The sequence below is a fragment of the Phalacrocorax carbo genome, chromosome 20 (assembly GCF_963921805.1).
Source record: "Phalacrocorax carbo chromosome 20, bPhaCar2.1, whole genome shotgun sequence".
In the NCBI taxonomy this organism is placed as follows: Eukaryota; Metazoa; Chordata; class Aves; order Suliformes; family Phalacrocoracidae; genus Phalacrocorax; species Phalacrocorax carbo.
In genome coordinates, this window is record NC_087532.1 from 109,909 (window position 1) to 123,568 (window position 13,660).

Genomic DNA, 13,660 nt, shown 5'->3' on the forward strand with positions numbered 1-13,660 from the left:
ATTCTCAGCTCACGTACTACTGCCAAAGCTCCTGCCCTGTGCTGTGCCAGATGCCGGCTGGCGTGAGCACCTGGGCTCCTGAGGGACCCCCTTGTCCTGAGAGCCAGAGGTACTCGCTTCCCTTTGCATGAGGCCTGTAGGAGATAGACCCTGCAATTTAAAAAATCTGTATCAAACGTGGCAGACTCAAAGGGGGGCATTTTAAAAAAGGCAGGTTTGTTTTCTTTTTTAACTTTACGATCTACAGCCTAGCAAAGAGATCCCTTTCAGTGTCAGTCGCTTGGCCTTCTCCCCTACTGACGAGGTCCCAGCCTCCCGGTGAGATCTCGCTGGAGATATTCTCAGTTTCCCTCAGGTACGGGGCTGCCCTGGCCCGAGGCCAGCGAAGAAGCTGACTTTGCCCGTGCCTGAATCAGCAACACGTCCAGCAGGCGACTTGCAGAGCCCAGGGAACCCTCGTAAAGAGGTCTGGGGGTGGGCCGCGCCACATCTGCGGCATCGGCCGCGGGAAAGGACCGGCGCAGTAAAGCAGGTGGGTGAAACCGCGGTCCGCGCCAATACGTGCTGCTGCCTGGGGCATCGCTTTGCTGCGGGTCAAGTCAGATGCTCTCTGTAAGAGTCAGTCAGGGCAAAGGCAGCAGCAGATGTCTTTTCTGCTCATTTTAACAAAGGCTGGACGGAGCCCATAGAGGAAGGCACTACGCGTCTTGCTGGGTCTGTTTGCCTGCCTTCTCGTAAGCCGTCGCGGAAACTTGCACGAGCAAAGCCTGTGCAAGCTGATGACAGCCACGCACGGTTGAAGAGGGAGCAGACGGTGAGAGCAGAGGTGCGCGCTCAGGCTGTGCGCTGGAAGCTAATGCTGCAAAATAAAGAGTGGATTTTCTTTTTTGGGTTTAGGTGAGCGCTAAACATGACATGTGCGTGTGTGCGTGTGTCTCTCGCAGGTTTTTCTCATACACCCCACCCCCCCGCCCCCAAAAAATCACCCACACATGCCACGCGTTAAACAGTGGTTTTCCATTGTACTTAGAAGTGCTTACATAGGTTTGTTGTGGTTTTTTTTTATTTATTTTTTAATGCAGAAACAGCAATACGATAGATTTAATACAGCTAGCAATTAGATGGGTGTAGCTTTAGAGCGTCGGCTGTTTACAAAGCAACTGCACACCTTCTTTAACTCACAGTTTAAACAGGTAAACTTGCAGTGCATCACACGTGCTTTGTACAGTCACGGTCCACACGGCAGGCCAGATGCTTCCCCCTGCCTTGTCCTTGTTCCCCCGACTCCGACGGGACCGCCGAGGCCATCCTGGGGACAGCGCCGCTTTCTAGCAGCTGGGTTGCTTGCCTGGACGCCCCACAGACAAACAGTCATTTCCCCGCTGAACCTCTTCTCAAATATTTTCCTAGCCCTGCAGGCCCCAGGTCCTTTGGTTCATATTTCCTTTTTTCCGGGCTTGATGCACAGGACCGACGATTTCCAGAAACAGAAACAGAGGCTGATTCAGTCCAGGCTAAACATTCTCTGACCTAAACCAAACTGCCTTCGAAGAGATAGCTGTACTGTAGGCACCACCTCGGGAACAGAAGTTGCCCTGTCATTAAAAAAAAAAAAAAGCAGAAAAACAAGGCATTTCAGGCTGAGGAGGCTGAACGGTGTGCTGGGGGCAGTGGGGGGGCTGGAAAGAAACAGTTCAGACGATTAGAGTGAGCTTAGCGTTGCAAAGCGTGCCATTATTTTTAATTCGGCAGTCAGAAGAAAATAGATTCTGACACTGATTTCCTGCGTGCTGCGGGAGTTCTCTCCTCAGCATTCCTGTGCACCATTTTACTTTTGTGTCCCGTCCGCTTCGCTTTTGCGCTGTAGCTCTCCGGTTCTAGCTACGCTTCCCACCACCCCCATTACGCTTTGACAAGCCCAGCTCTCACTGTGCTTCCCTTCCCTTCCCTTCCCGTATGCGCGTGCAGGGAAAAGCCCGCGCGTCTGCCACTACAGGACACGCTCTGGGAGGCAGGAGAGATGACGACGCTCCCTGACAGAGGACACAGCTGAGGGGCGGTCCGCCGGGGCCGGGGAGATGGCAGCACCTTCCCTCAGCTGCCCCATCCGAGCACAGGTGCAGGTGCGCACTGAGGAGAGACAAGCAGGCAGGAGCCGCAGAGCGAGAGAGAAAATAAAATTCACGGGTGGGTGCTACTTGCGTCTCATTTTTAGCGCAAGACATTAATTCTCAGCACATTCTTGGAGCTGCCCCTTTGGGACTCACGGAGAAGAGGGAGGTTGGCCACGCGGTGCAGCCCAGCTCTGCTTCCCCTAAATGGTTTTACTGTTCAGGTGTTGCCCTAATCTGGCCGGTACCCCCGCAAAGAGTTTGGGATTTCTGCTGCCTCTCCGGGCCAGCCACAGACCCTGACTTCATCGCAGCGAATGACCCTGCACTCGTCAGAGCGGTTGCCGAGTCACATCCCGCTGCCTTCCCTGCAGAACTGGAGACCCTTTTTCAGCCCTTGCCCCCTCTTCTCTCAGCTCGTCGCCCGTCCCTTTACCAGTGCCGGCACCGATCCTGCCTCCAGCTCGCCCTGTCCCCACCTGCGAGCGCCCAACAGGAGCTAAATGTCTCCTCAAGGATGCACGGAAGAGACGCGCAGGTAACCCAGCACAGACCCCCTGCAAACATCTTCTTTCCATTTGCTTTCCTCTCCTGACACGAAGGGATGACTTAGGAAAAGCGTACTGCTCGCATTTCACCTGCACCGCTTCTACTTTCACTCTCGCTCTCCTTGGCAGTAATTAATAGCGGTGGCTGGGGGGGCTGGGGCATTCCCCCAAAGCGGCTGCGGTTACATCCGGGCGGTTGTGGCACTCCATTAGCTTTGTAATTTTTAAATCTAAATCTTCTGGAATTGTTAGTTCTGGTCAGGAATCACCCGTACCTGCAAATTTTCTTAATAGCTACGCTTGACCCCAGCCACTGTTTAACAGCTCACCTTTATTTCTCTTCATTTAAGAACCCAAAGCTTCGTTTACTGCTTGGGTTGGAAGCAGGAGCTGTCGCTGCCTCTGAACTTTCTAACAGCCCTGTTACAATTTCAGTACTACCCGCTCCCAATTTAGCTTTCCGGGTCGATTTTCATTCTAGATTCTAAAATTTCCTTATTTTGTTTCTGATCAGGAGTCATTAATGCCTGCAGTTGATTTAATAACGGCTGCATTTAGATTGAGCTATTAATGACTCGCAACTCTATTTATGGCATAAAAAAGGACTGCCTTTATTTTTTTTAATTACAGATTAGGAATAATGACTGCCTGGTTTGTTCAGTAATAGCTGCGATTAAATTGAGTCACGACTCCTCCCTAAATAATATGTGTTTATTTGCACTCCTACAATTTAACCTCCCCTTCACCGGTCAGGGGCACCGACAAGTGCCCGCGCGTACCTCCGCGCCCCCTGCGCCGGCTCCCCAGGGAGCAGCCTCGTACCCTGACCAGAGTCTGCAGCGGCCCGTTGTCGGCCCAGCTCCTCGCCCTCGAGCGGCGGATCCGCTGCTGCCCAGAGGGGACGGAAATGGCGCGGGGTAAATGATAATGTGAAATGATAAACGAATAAAATGATCTCACAAGGGGGAAGAAAACCAGCAAAGCAAAAACCAAACCCCAGACAGAACACCATACCACTAAACCGCCTCACCGCCCCCTCAGCGCCCAAAACAGCATCCCGGGAGAAAAAAAGCAAAGCAGGCCACAAGGGACCTTTCTAGTACAGCTGCTGCCAAAGAGCGCCAAGCTCTGGAAGCCTTACCTCAGGCAACGCCTCCGCTTCTCTAAGCGCCAGAGCACGCCTGCCCGGGGGGCTGAGACAGCCCCAGAGCTGCGACCGCCCGAGGGAACACGGGAGCCCCGGCGGCAGAGGAGCCCGGGGGCAGCGAGAGCTGCCCGAGCCCCGGCTGGGGCTCTTCGACCCCCGGGCCCCGCCCCCGCCCTTCCCACAGCGCCCCGCGAAAGGGGCGGGCCGAGCCCCCCGAGGGGGGAAGGCCCCGGGAGCCGTACGGGAGCCGCCTGGAGCTCCCGGCGCGGGAGGGGGGGGGGAGAGAAAACACCCAAACCGAGCCCCCCCCCCCGAGCGGAGCAAACACAGGCTCGGGCCGTTGCCGGGGGGCGGGGCCTGTCGCTAAGGGGAGAGAGCCGGCACCGCCCCCCGGGCCGTTGCCAGGGGGCGGGGCCTGTCGCTACGGGGAGAGAGCCGGCACCGCCCCCCGGGCCGTTGCCAGGGGGCGGGGCCTGTCGCTAAGGGGAGAGAGCCGGCACCGCCCCCCGGGCCGTTGCCAGGGGGCGGGGCCTGTCGCTAAGGGGAGAGAGCCGGCACCGCCCCCCGGGCCGTTGCCAGGGGGCGGGGCCTGTCGCTAAGGGGAGAGAGCCGGCACCGCCCCCCGGGCCGTTGCCAGGGGGTGGGGCCTGTCGCTAAGGGGGTGTGTCCAAAGGGACGCTGGCAATGCCCCTGGAACCATCACCACGGGCAGGGCCTCTTGCTATGGAGGGTGGGGCCAGGCAGCACCAGCAACACCCCCAGGCTGTCACCAGGGGGCGGGGCCTGTCGCAAAGGTGGGTGGAGCCAGAGGGATCAGACATCAGCCCGCCCGTATGGACCAGCGCGTCCCAGTAATGACCAACATGCCACACAGTATGGATCCAAGTACATCCCAGTTCCCTCCCAGTGCCGCCCAGTAGATCCCAGTAGATCCCAGTATATCCCAGTGCCTACCAGCACATCCCACTATATCCCTATTCCATACTAGAGCCTCCCAGTACATCCCAGTTCCATCCCAGTACGTCCCAGTACATCCCAGTTCCCTCGCACTGCATCCCAGTACATCCCAGTTCCAACCAGTACGTCCCAGTACATGCAGTAACTTCCCAGTTAACTCCCAGTACATTCCAGTATGTCCCAGATCACTCCCAGTTCACTCCCAGCTCCGTTCCAGGACATCCCAGTACATCCCACTTCCCTCCCATACTTCCTAGTTCCCTCCTAGTTCCCTCTCAATACATCCCAGTTCCCTCCCAGTACATCCCAGTTCCCTTTTCGCAAATCCCAGTACATCCCAATTCCCTCCCAGTACATCCCAGTACATCCCAGTTCCCTCCCAGTACATGCCAGTATGTCCCAGTTCACACCCAGTTCTGTTCCAGTACATCCTGGTTTCCCATCAGTAAATCCCAGTTCCCTCCCAGTACACCCCAGTTCCCTCCCAGTTCCTTCCCAGTACATCCCAGTTTCCTCCCAGGACATTCCAGTATGTCCCAGTTCCCTCCCAGGACATCCCAGTACATCCCACTTCCCTCCCAGTACATCCCAGTTCATCCCAATTCCCACCAAGTACATTCCAGTATGTCCCAGTTCACTCCCAGCTCCGTTCCAGTACATCCCAGTACATCCCAGTTCCCTCACAGTACATCCCACTTCCCTCACAGTGCATCCTGCTACATCCCAGTACCCTCCCAGCACGTCCCAGTGCATCCCAGGTCCCTCCCAGTACATTCAAGTATGTCCCAGTTCACTCCCAGTTCCGTTCCGGTACATCCCACTACATCCCAATCCCCACCCAGTACATTCCAGTACACCCCAGTTCCCTCCCAGTATATTCCAGTATGTCCCAGTTCACACCGAGTTCACTCCCAGTTCCGTTCCAGTACATCCCAGTACATCCCAGTTTCCTCCCGGTGCATCCCAGTTCCCTCCCAGTACATCGCAGTATGTCCCAGTTCACACACAGTTCACTCCCAGTTCCGTTCCAGTACATCCCAGTTCCCTCCCAGTACATCCCAGTTCCCTCCCAGTTCATCCCAGTTCCCTCCCAGTTCCCTCCCAGTACATCCGAGTACATCCCAGTTCCCTCACAGTACATCCCAGTACATCCCAGTTCCCTCACAGTACATCCCAGTTCCCTCACAGTACATCCCAGTTCCCTCCCAGTTCATTCCAGTACATACCAGTTCCCTCACAGTACAACCCAGTAGATGCCAGTAAATCCCAATTCCCTCCCAGTTCCACCCAGTACAAGCCTGTACATCCTAGTTCCTCCACAGCACATCCCAGGACATCCCAGCACATTGTAGTGACTCCCAGTACATGCCAGGTCCCTCCCAGTACTGGGAGGGAACTGGGATGTACTGGGAGGGAACTGGGATGTACCAGGATATAATGGGAGGGAACTGAGATGTATTGGGAGGCACTAGGAAAGAACTGGGAATGAACCAGGAGGGAATTGGGATGTACGGGGATGAACTGTGAGGGAACTGGGATGTACTGGGATGGAACGGGGATGTACTGGAATTTACTGGGATGTACTGGGAGGGAACTGGGACATACTGGAATGTACTGGGATGTACTGGGAGGGAACTCGGAGGTACTGGGATGTACTGGGAGGAAACTGCGATATACTGGGAGGCACTCGGAGGGAAGTGGGAGTCAACTGGGACAACCCAGTTCCCTCCCAGTACATCCCAATACATCCCAGTATCTCCGAGTACCCTCCCAGAACATCCCAGTACATTCCAGTATGTCCCAGTTCCCTCACAGTACATCCCACTTCCCTCACAGTACATCCCACTTCCCTCACAGTGCACCCTGCTACATCCCAGTACCCTCCCAGCATGTCCCAGTGCATCCCAGTTCCCTCCCAGTACATCCCAGTTCCTTCCCAGTTCATCCCAGTTCCTTCCCAGTTCCCTCCCAGTACATTCAAGTATGTCCCAGTTCACTCCCAGTTCATTCCCAGTTCCGTTCCGGTACATCCCACTACATCCCAGTTCCCTCCCAGTACATCACAGTACATCCCAATTCCCTCTCAGTACATTCCAGTACACCCCAGTTCCCTCCCAGTACATTGCAGTATGCCCCAGTTCACACACAGTTCACTCCCAGTTCCGTTCCAGTACATCCCAGTTCCCACCCAGTACATCCCAGTTCCCTCCAGCACATCCCAGTCCATCCCAGTTCCCTCACAGTACGTCCCAGTACATTCCAATTCCCTCCCAGACCATTCCAGTATGTCCCAGTTCACACCCAGTTCACTCCCAGTTCCGTTCCAGTACATCCCAGTTCCCTCCCAGTAAATCTCAGTACATCCCAGTTCCCTCCCAGTACACCTCAGTTCCCTCCCATTACATCCCAGTTCCCTCACAGTACATCCCAGTACATCCCAGTTCCCTCCCAGTACATCCCAGTTCCCTCCCAGTACATCCCGCTACATCCCTCTTCCCTCCCAGTACATCCCAGTTCATCCCAATTCCCACCCAGTACATTCCAGTACACCCCAGTTCCCTCCCAGTATATTCCAGTATGTCCCAGTTCACACCGAGTTCACTCCCAGTTCCGTTCCAGTACATCCCAGTACATCCCAGTTTCCTCCCGGTGCATCCCAGTTCCCTCCCAGTACATCGCAGTATGTCCCAGTTCACACACAGTTCACTCCCAGTTCCGTTCCAGTACATCCCAGTTCCCTCCCAGTACATCCCAGTTCCCTCCCAGTTCCCTCCCAGTACATCCGAGTACATCCCAGTTCCCTCACAGTACATCCCAGTACATCCCAGTTCCCTCACAGTACATCCCAGTTCCCTCACAGTTCATTCCAGTACATACCAGTTCCCTCACAGTACAACCCAGTAGATGCCAGTAAATCCCAATTCCCTCCCAGTTCCACCCAGTACAAGCCTGTACATCCTAGTTCCTCCACAGCACATCCCAGGACATCCCAGCACATTGTAGTGACTCCCAGGACATGCCAGGTCCCTCCCAGTACTGGGAGGGAACTGGGATGTACTGGGAGGGAACTGGGATGTACCAGGATATAATGGGAGGGAACTGAGATGTATTGGGAGGCACTAGGAAAGAACTGGGAATGAACCAGGAGGGAATTGGGATGTACGGGGATGAACTGTGAGGGAACTGGGATGTACTGGGATGGAACGGGGATGTACTGGAATTTACTGGGATGTACTGGGAGGGAACTGGGACATACTGGAATGTACTGGGATGTACTGGGAGGGAACTCGGAGGTACTGGGATGTACTGGGAGGAAACTGCGATATACTGGGAGGCACTCGGAGGGAAGTGGGAGTCAACTGGGACAACCCAGTTCCCTCCCAGTACATCCCAATACATCCCAGTATCTCCGAGTACCCTCCCAGAACATCCCAGTACATTCCAGTATGTCCCAGTTCCCTCACAGTACATCCCACTTCCCTCACAGTACATCCCACTTCCCTCACAGTGCACCCTGCTACATCCCAGTACCCTCCCAGCATGTCCCAGTGCATCCCAGTTCCCTCCCAGTACATCCCAGTTCCTTCCCAGTTCATCCCAGTTCCTTCCCAGTTCCCTCCCAGTACATTCAAGTATGTCCCAGTTCACTCCCAGTTCATTCCCAGTTCCGTTCCGGTACATCCCACTACATCCCAGTTCCCTCCCAGTACATCACAGTACATCCCAATTCCCTCTCAGTACATTCCAGTACACCCCAGTTCCCTCCCAGTACATTGCAGTATGCCCCAGTTCACACACAGTTCACTCCCAGTTCCGTTCCAGTACATCCCAGTTCCCACCCAGTACATCCCAGTTCCCTCCAGCACATCCCAGTCCATCCCAGTTCCCTCACAGTACGTCCCAGTACATTCCAATTCCCTCCCAGACCATTCCAGTATGTCCCAGTTCACACCCAGTTCACTCCCAGTTCCGTTCCAGTACATCCCAGTTCCCTCCCAGTAAATCTCAGTACATCCCAGTTCCCTCCCAGTACACCTCAGTTCCCTCCCATTACATCCCAGTTCCCTCACAGTACATCCCAGTACATCCCAGTTCCCTCCCAGTACATCCCAGTTCCCTCCCAGTACATCCCGCTACATCCCTCTTCCCTCCCAGTACATCCCAGTTCATCCCAATTCCCACCCAGTACATTCCAGTACACCCCAGTTCCCTCCCAGTATATTCCAGTATGTCCCAGTTCACACCGAGTTCACTCCCAGTTCCGTTCCAGTACATCCCAGTACATCCCAGTTTCCTCCCGGTGCATCCCAGTTCCCTCCCAGTACATCGCAGTATGTCCCAGTTCACACACAGTTCACTCCCAGTTCCGTTCCAGTACATCCCAGTTCCCTCCCAGTACATCCCAGTTCCCTCCCAGTTCATCCCAGTTCCCTCCCAGTTCCCTCCCAGTACATCCGAGTACATCCCAGTTCCCTCACAGTACATCCCAGTACATCCCAGTTCCCTCACAGTACATCCCAGTTCCCTCACAGTACATCCCAGTTCCCTCACAGTTCATTCCAGTACATACCAGTTCCCTCACAGTACAACCCAGTAGATGCCAGTAAATCCCAATTCCCTCCCAGTTCCACCCAGTACAAGCCTGTACATCCTAGTTCCTCCACAGCACATCCCAGGACATCCCAGCACATTGTAGTGACTCCCAGGACATGCCAGGTCCCTCCCAGTACTGGGAGGGAACTGGGATGTACTGGGAGGGAACTGGGATGTACCAGGATATAATGGGAGGGAACTGAGATGTATTGGGAGGCACTAGGAAAGAACTGGGAATGAACCAGGAGGGAATTGGGATGTACGGGGATGAACTGTGAGGGAACTGGGATGTACTGGGATGGAACGGGGATGTACTGGAATTTACTGGGATGTACTGGGAGGGAACTGGGACATACTGGAATGTACTGGGATGTACTGGGAGGGAACTCGGAGGTACTGGGATGTACTGGGAGGAAACTGCGATATACTGGGAGGCACTCGGAGGGAAGTGGGAGTCAACTGGGACAACCCAGTTCCCTCCCAGTACATCCCAATACATCCCAGTATCTCCGAGTACCCTCCCAGAACATCCCAGTACATTCCAGTATGTCCCAGTTCCCTCACAGTACATCCCACTTCCCTCACAGTACATCCCACTTCCCTCACAGTGCACCCTGCTACATCCCAGTACCCTCCCAGCATGTCCCAGTGCATCCCAGTTCCCTCCCAGTACATCCCAGTTCCTTCCCAGTTCATCCCAGTTCCTTCCCAGTTCCCTCCCAGTACATTCAAGTATGTCCCAGTTCACTCCCAGTTCATTCCCAGTTCCGTTCCGGTACATCCCACTACATCCCAGTTCCCTCCCAGTACATCACAGTACATCCCAATTCCCTCTCAGTACATTCCAGTACACCCCAGTTCCCTCCCAGTACATTGCAGTATGCCCCAGTTCACACACAGTTCACTCCCAGTTCCGTTCCAGTACATCCCAGTTCCCACCCAGTACATCCCAGTTCCCTCCAGCACATCCCAGTCCATCCCAGTTCCCTCACAGTACGTCCCAGTACATTCCAATTCCCTCCCAGACCATTCCAGTATGTCCCAGTTCACACCCAGTTCACTCCCAGTTCCGTTCCAGTACATCCCAGTTCCCTCCCAGTAAATCTCAGTACATCCCAGTTCCCTCCCAGTACACCTCAGTTCCCTCCCATTACATCCCAGTTCCCTCACAGTACATCCCAGTACATCCCAGTTCCCTCACAGTACATACCAGTTCCCTCACAGTACATCCCAGTTCCCTCCCAGTTCATTCCAGTACATACCAGTTCCCTCACAGTACAACCCAGTAGATGCCAGTAAATCCCAATTCCCTCCCAGTTCCACCCAGTACAAGCCTGTACATCCTAGTTCCTCCACAGCACATCCCAGGACATCCCAGCACATTGTAGTGACTCCCAGGACATGCCAGGTCCCTCCCAGTACTGGGAGGGAACTGGGATGTATCGGGATATAATGGGAGGGAACTGAGATGTATTGGGAGGCACTAGGAAAGAAGTCGGAGTGAACCGGGAGGGAATTGGGATGTACGGGGATGAACTGGGAGGGAACTCGGAGGTACTGGGATGTACTGGGAGGAAACTGCGATGTACTGGGAGGAAACTGCGATGTACTGGGAGGAAACTGCGATGTACTGGGAGGCACTCGGAGGGAAGTGGGAGTCAACTGGGACATCCCAGTTCCCTCCCAGTACATCCCAATACATCCCAGTTCCCTCCCAGTACATCCGAGTACCCTCCCAGAACATCCCAGTACATTCCAGTATGTCCCAGTTCCCTCCCAGTACGTCCCAGTTCCCTCACAGTACGTCCCAGTTCCCTCACAGTACGTCCCAGTTCCCTCACAGTACGTCCCAGTTCCCTCACAGTACGTCCCAGTTCATCCCTGTACATCCCAGTTCCCTCCCAGTAAATCCCAGGTCCCTCCCAGTACTGGGAGGAAACTGGGATGTACTGGGATGTACTGGAACGGAACTGGGTGTGAACTGGGTGGGAACTGGGATGTACTGGGATGTACCGGGATGTAATGGGAGCGAACTGGGATGTATTGGGAGGCACAGGGAAAGAAGTGGGAGTGAACCGGGAGGGAATTGGGATGAATGGGGATGAACTGTGAGGGAACTGGGATGGAACTGGAATGTACTGGGATGGAACTGGAATGTACTGGGATGGAACTGGAATGTACTGGGATGGAACTGGAATGTACTGGGATGGAACTGGGATGGAACTGGGATGGAACTGGGATGTACTGGGATGTACTGGGATGTACTGGGAGGCAACTGGGATATACTGGGAGGCACTGGGAGGGAAGTGGGAGTGAACTGGGACATCCCAGTTCCCTCCCAGTACATCCCAGTAAATACCAGTTCACTCCCAGTACATTCCAGTGTGTCCCAGTTCCCTCCCACTACATCCCAGTTTCCTCCCAGTTCCCTCACAGTATATCTCAGTTCCCTCTAAGTACATCCCAGTTCCTTCCCAGTACATCCCAGTACATCCTAGTTCCCTCCTAGTACGTCCCAGTACACCCCAGTTCCCTCCCAGTACATTCCAGTACACCCCAGTTCCCTCCCAGTACGTCCCAGTTCCCTCCCAGTACGTCCCAGTTCCCTCCCAGTACATTCCAGTATGTCCCAGTTCACACCCTTTCACTCCCAGTTCCGTTCCAGTACATGCCAGTATATCCCAGTTCCCTCCCAGTACATCCCAATTCCCTCCCAGTTCCACCCAGTACAACCCAGTACAAGCCTGTACATCCTAGTTCCTTCACAGTACATCTCAGGACATCCCAGCACATTGTAGTGCTTCCCAGTACATCCCAGTTCCCTCCCATTACATCCCAGATCCCTCACAGTACATCCCAGTACATTCCAGTTCCCTCCCAGTCCATCCCAGTACACCCCAGTTCCCTCCCAGTTCACACCCAGTTCCCTCCCAGTTCCATTCCAGTACATCCCAGTACCCTCACAGTACATCCCAGTTCCCTCACAGTGCATCCTAGTTCCCTACCAGTACATCCCAGTTCCCTCCCAGTACATCCGAGTACGTTCCAGTTCCCTCCCAGTACCTTCCAGTTCCCTCACAGTTCCCTCCCAGTACATCCCAGTACCCTCCCAGTACCCTCCCAGTACATCCCAGTACACCGCAGTTCCCTCCTAGTACATCCCAGTTCCCTCCTAGTACATTCCAGTACAGACCAATTCCCTCCCAGTACATCCTAGTTCCCTCCCAGTACATTCCAGTATGTCCCAGTTCACAACCAGTTCACTCCCAGTTCCGTTCCTGTACATCCCAGTACATCCCAATTTCCACCCAGTTCCCTCCCAGTACATCCAAATACATCCCAGTTCCCTCCCAGTACGTCCCAGTACATCTTAGTTCCCTCCCAGTACATCCCCGTACATCAAAATACATCCCAGTTCCCTCCCAGTACATCCCAGTACGTCCCAGTTCCCTCCCATTACATTCCAGTACATCCCAGTTCCCTCCCAGTACTTCCCGGTTCCCTCCCAGTTCCATCCCAGTACACCCCAGTACTTCCCAGTTCCCTCCCAGTACATCCCTGTTCCCTCCCAGTTCCCTCCCAGTACATTCCAGTATGTCCCAATTCACACCCAGTTGACTCCCAGTTCCATTCCAGTTCCCTCCCAGCACATCCCAGTACATCCCAATTCCCTCCCAGTACATTCCAGTATGTCCCAGTTCACACCCTTTTCACTCCCAGTTCCGTTCCAGTATATGCCAGTATATCCCAGTTTCCTCACAGTATATCCCAGTTCCCTCCCAGTACGTCCCAGTACATCCTAGTTCCCTCCCAGTACATCCCAATTCCCTCCCAGTTCCACCCAGTACAACCCAGTACAAGCCTGTACATCCTAGTTCCTTCACAGTACATCCCAGGACATCCCAGCACATTGTAGTGACTCCCAGTACATTCCAGTTCTCTCCCATTACACCCCAGATCCCTCACAGTACATCCTACCTCCCTGCCAGTACGGCCCAGTACATCCCAGCTCCCTCCCAGTACGTCCCAGTTCCCTCCCAGTCCATCCCAGTACATCCCAGTTCCCTCCCAGTACATTCCAGTACACCCCAGTTCCCTCCCAGTTCCGTTCCAGTACATCCCAGTACCCTCACAGTACATCCCAGTTCCCTCACAGTACCATTCCAGTACATCCATCCCAGTTCCATCCCAGTACATTCCAGTATGTCCCAGTTCACACCCTTTTCACTCCCAGTTCCCTCCCAGTACATCCCAGTACATCCTAGTTCCGTCCCAGTACATCCCAGTTCCACCCAGTACAAGCC

At 54.5% G+C, this 13,660-nt stretch overlaps 1 protein-coding gene and 1 long non-coding RNA gene across 3 annotated transcripts in view; one reads left to right on the plus strand and one right to left on the minus strand.

Annotated features, from left to right (window-relative positions):
• On the plus strand, positions 1–2,109 carry LOC135316580 (uncharacterized). The gene is made up of 3 exons (XR_010375842.1): positions 1–532; positions 672–826; positions 1,969–2,109. It is a non-coding gene; the product is annotated as an uncharacterized LOC135316580 (long non-coding RNA).
• Positions 1,003–13,660, minus strand: part of LOC135316575 (uncharacterized) — a 27,893-nt gene continuing 15,235 nt past the window's right edge. For both annotated transcript variants that reach the window (XR_010375821.1, XM_064470254.1), the window contains one exon: positions 1,003–1,595. Coding sequence is in view for 1 of the 2 variants with exons in the window: in XM_064470254.1 (XP_064326324.1) it covers positions 1,515–1,595 (81 nt within the window). In the remaining variant the exon portion in view is untranslated. The remainder of the gene's footprint in view (positions 1,596–13,660) is intronic.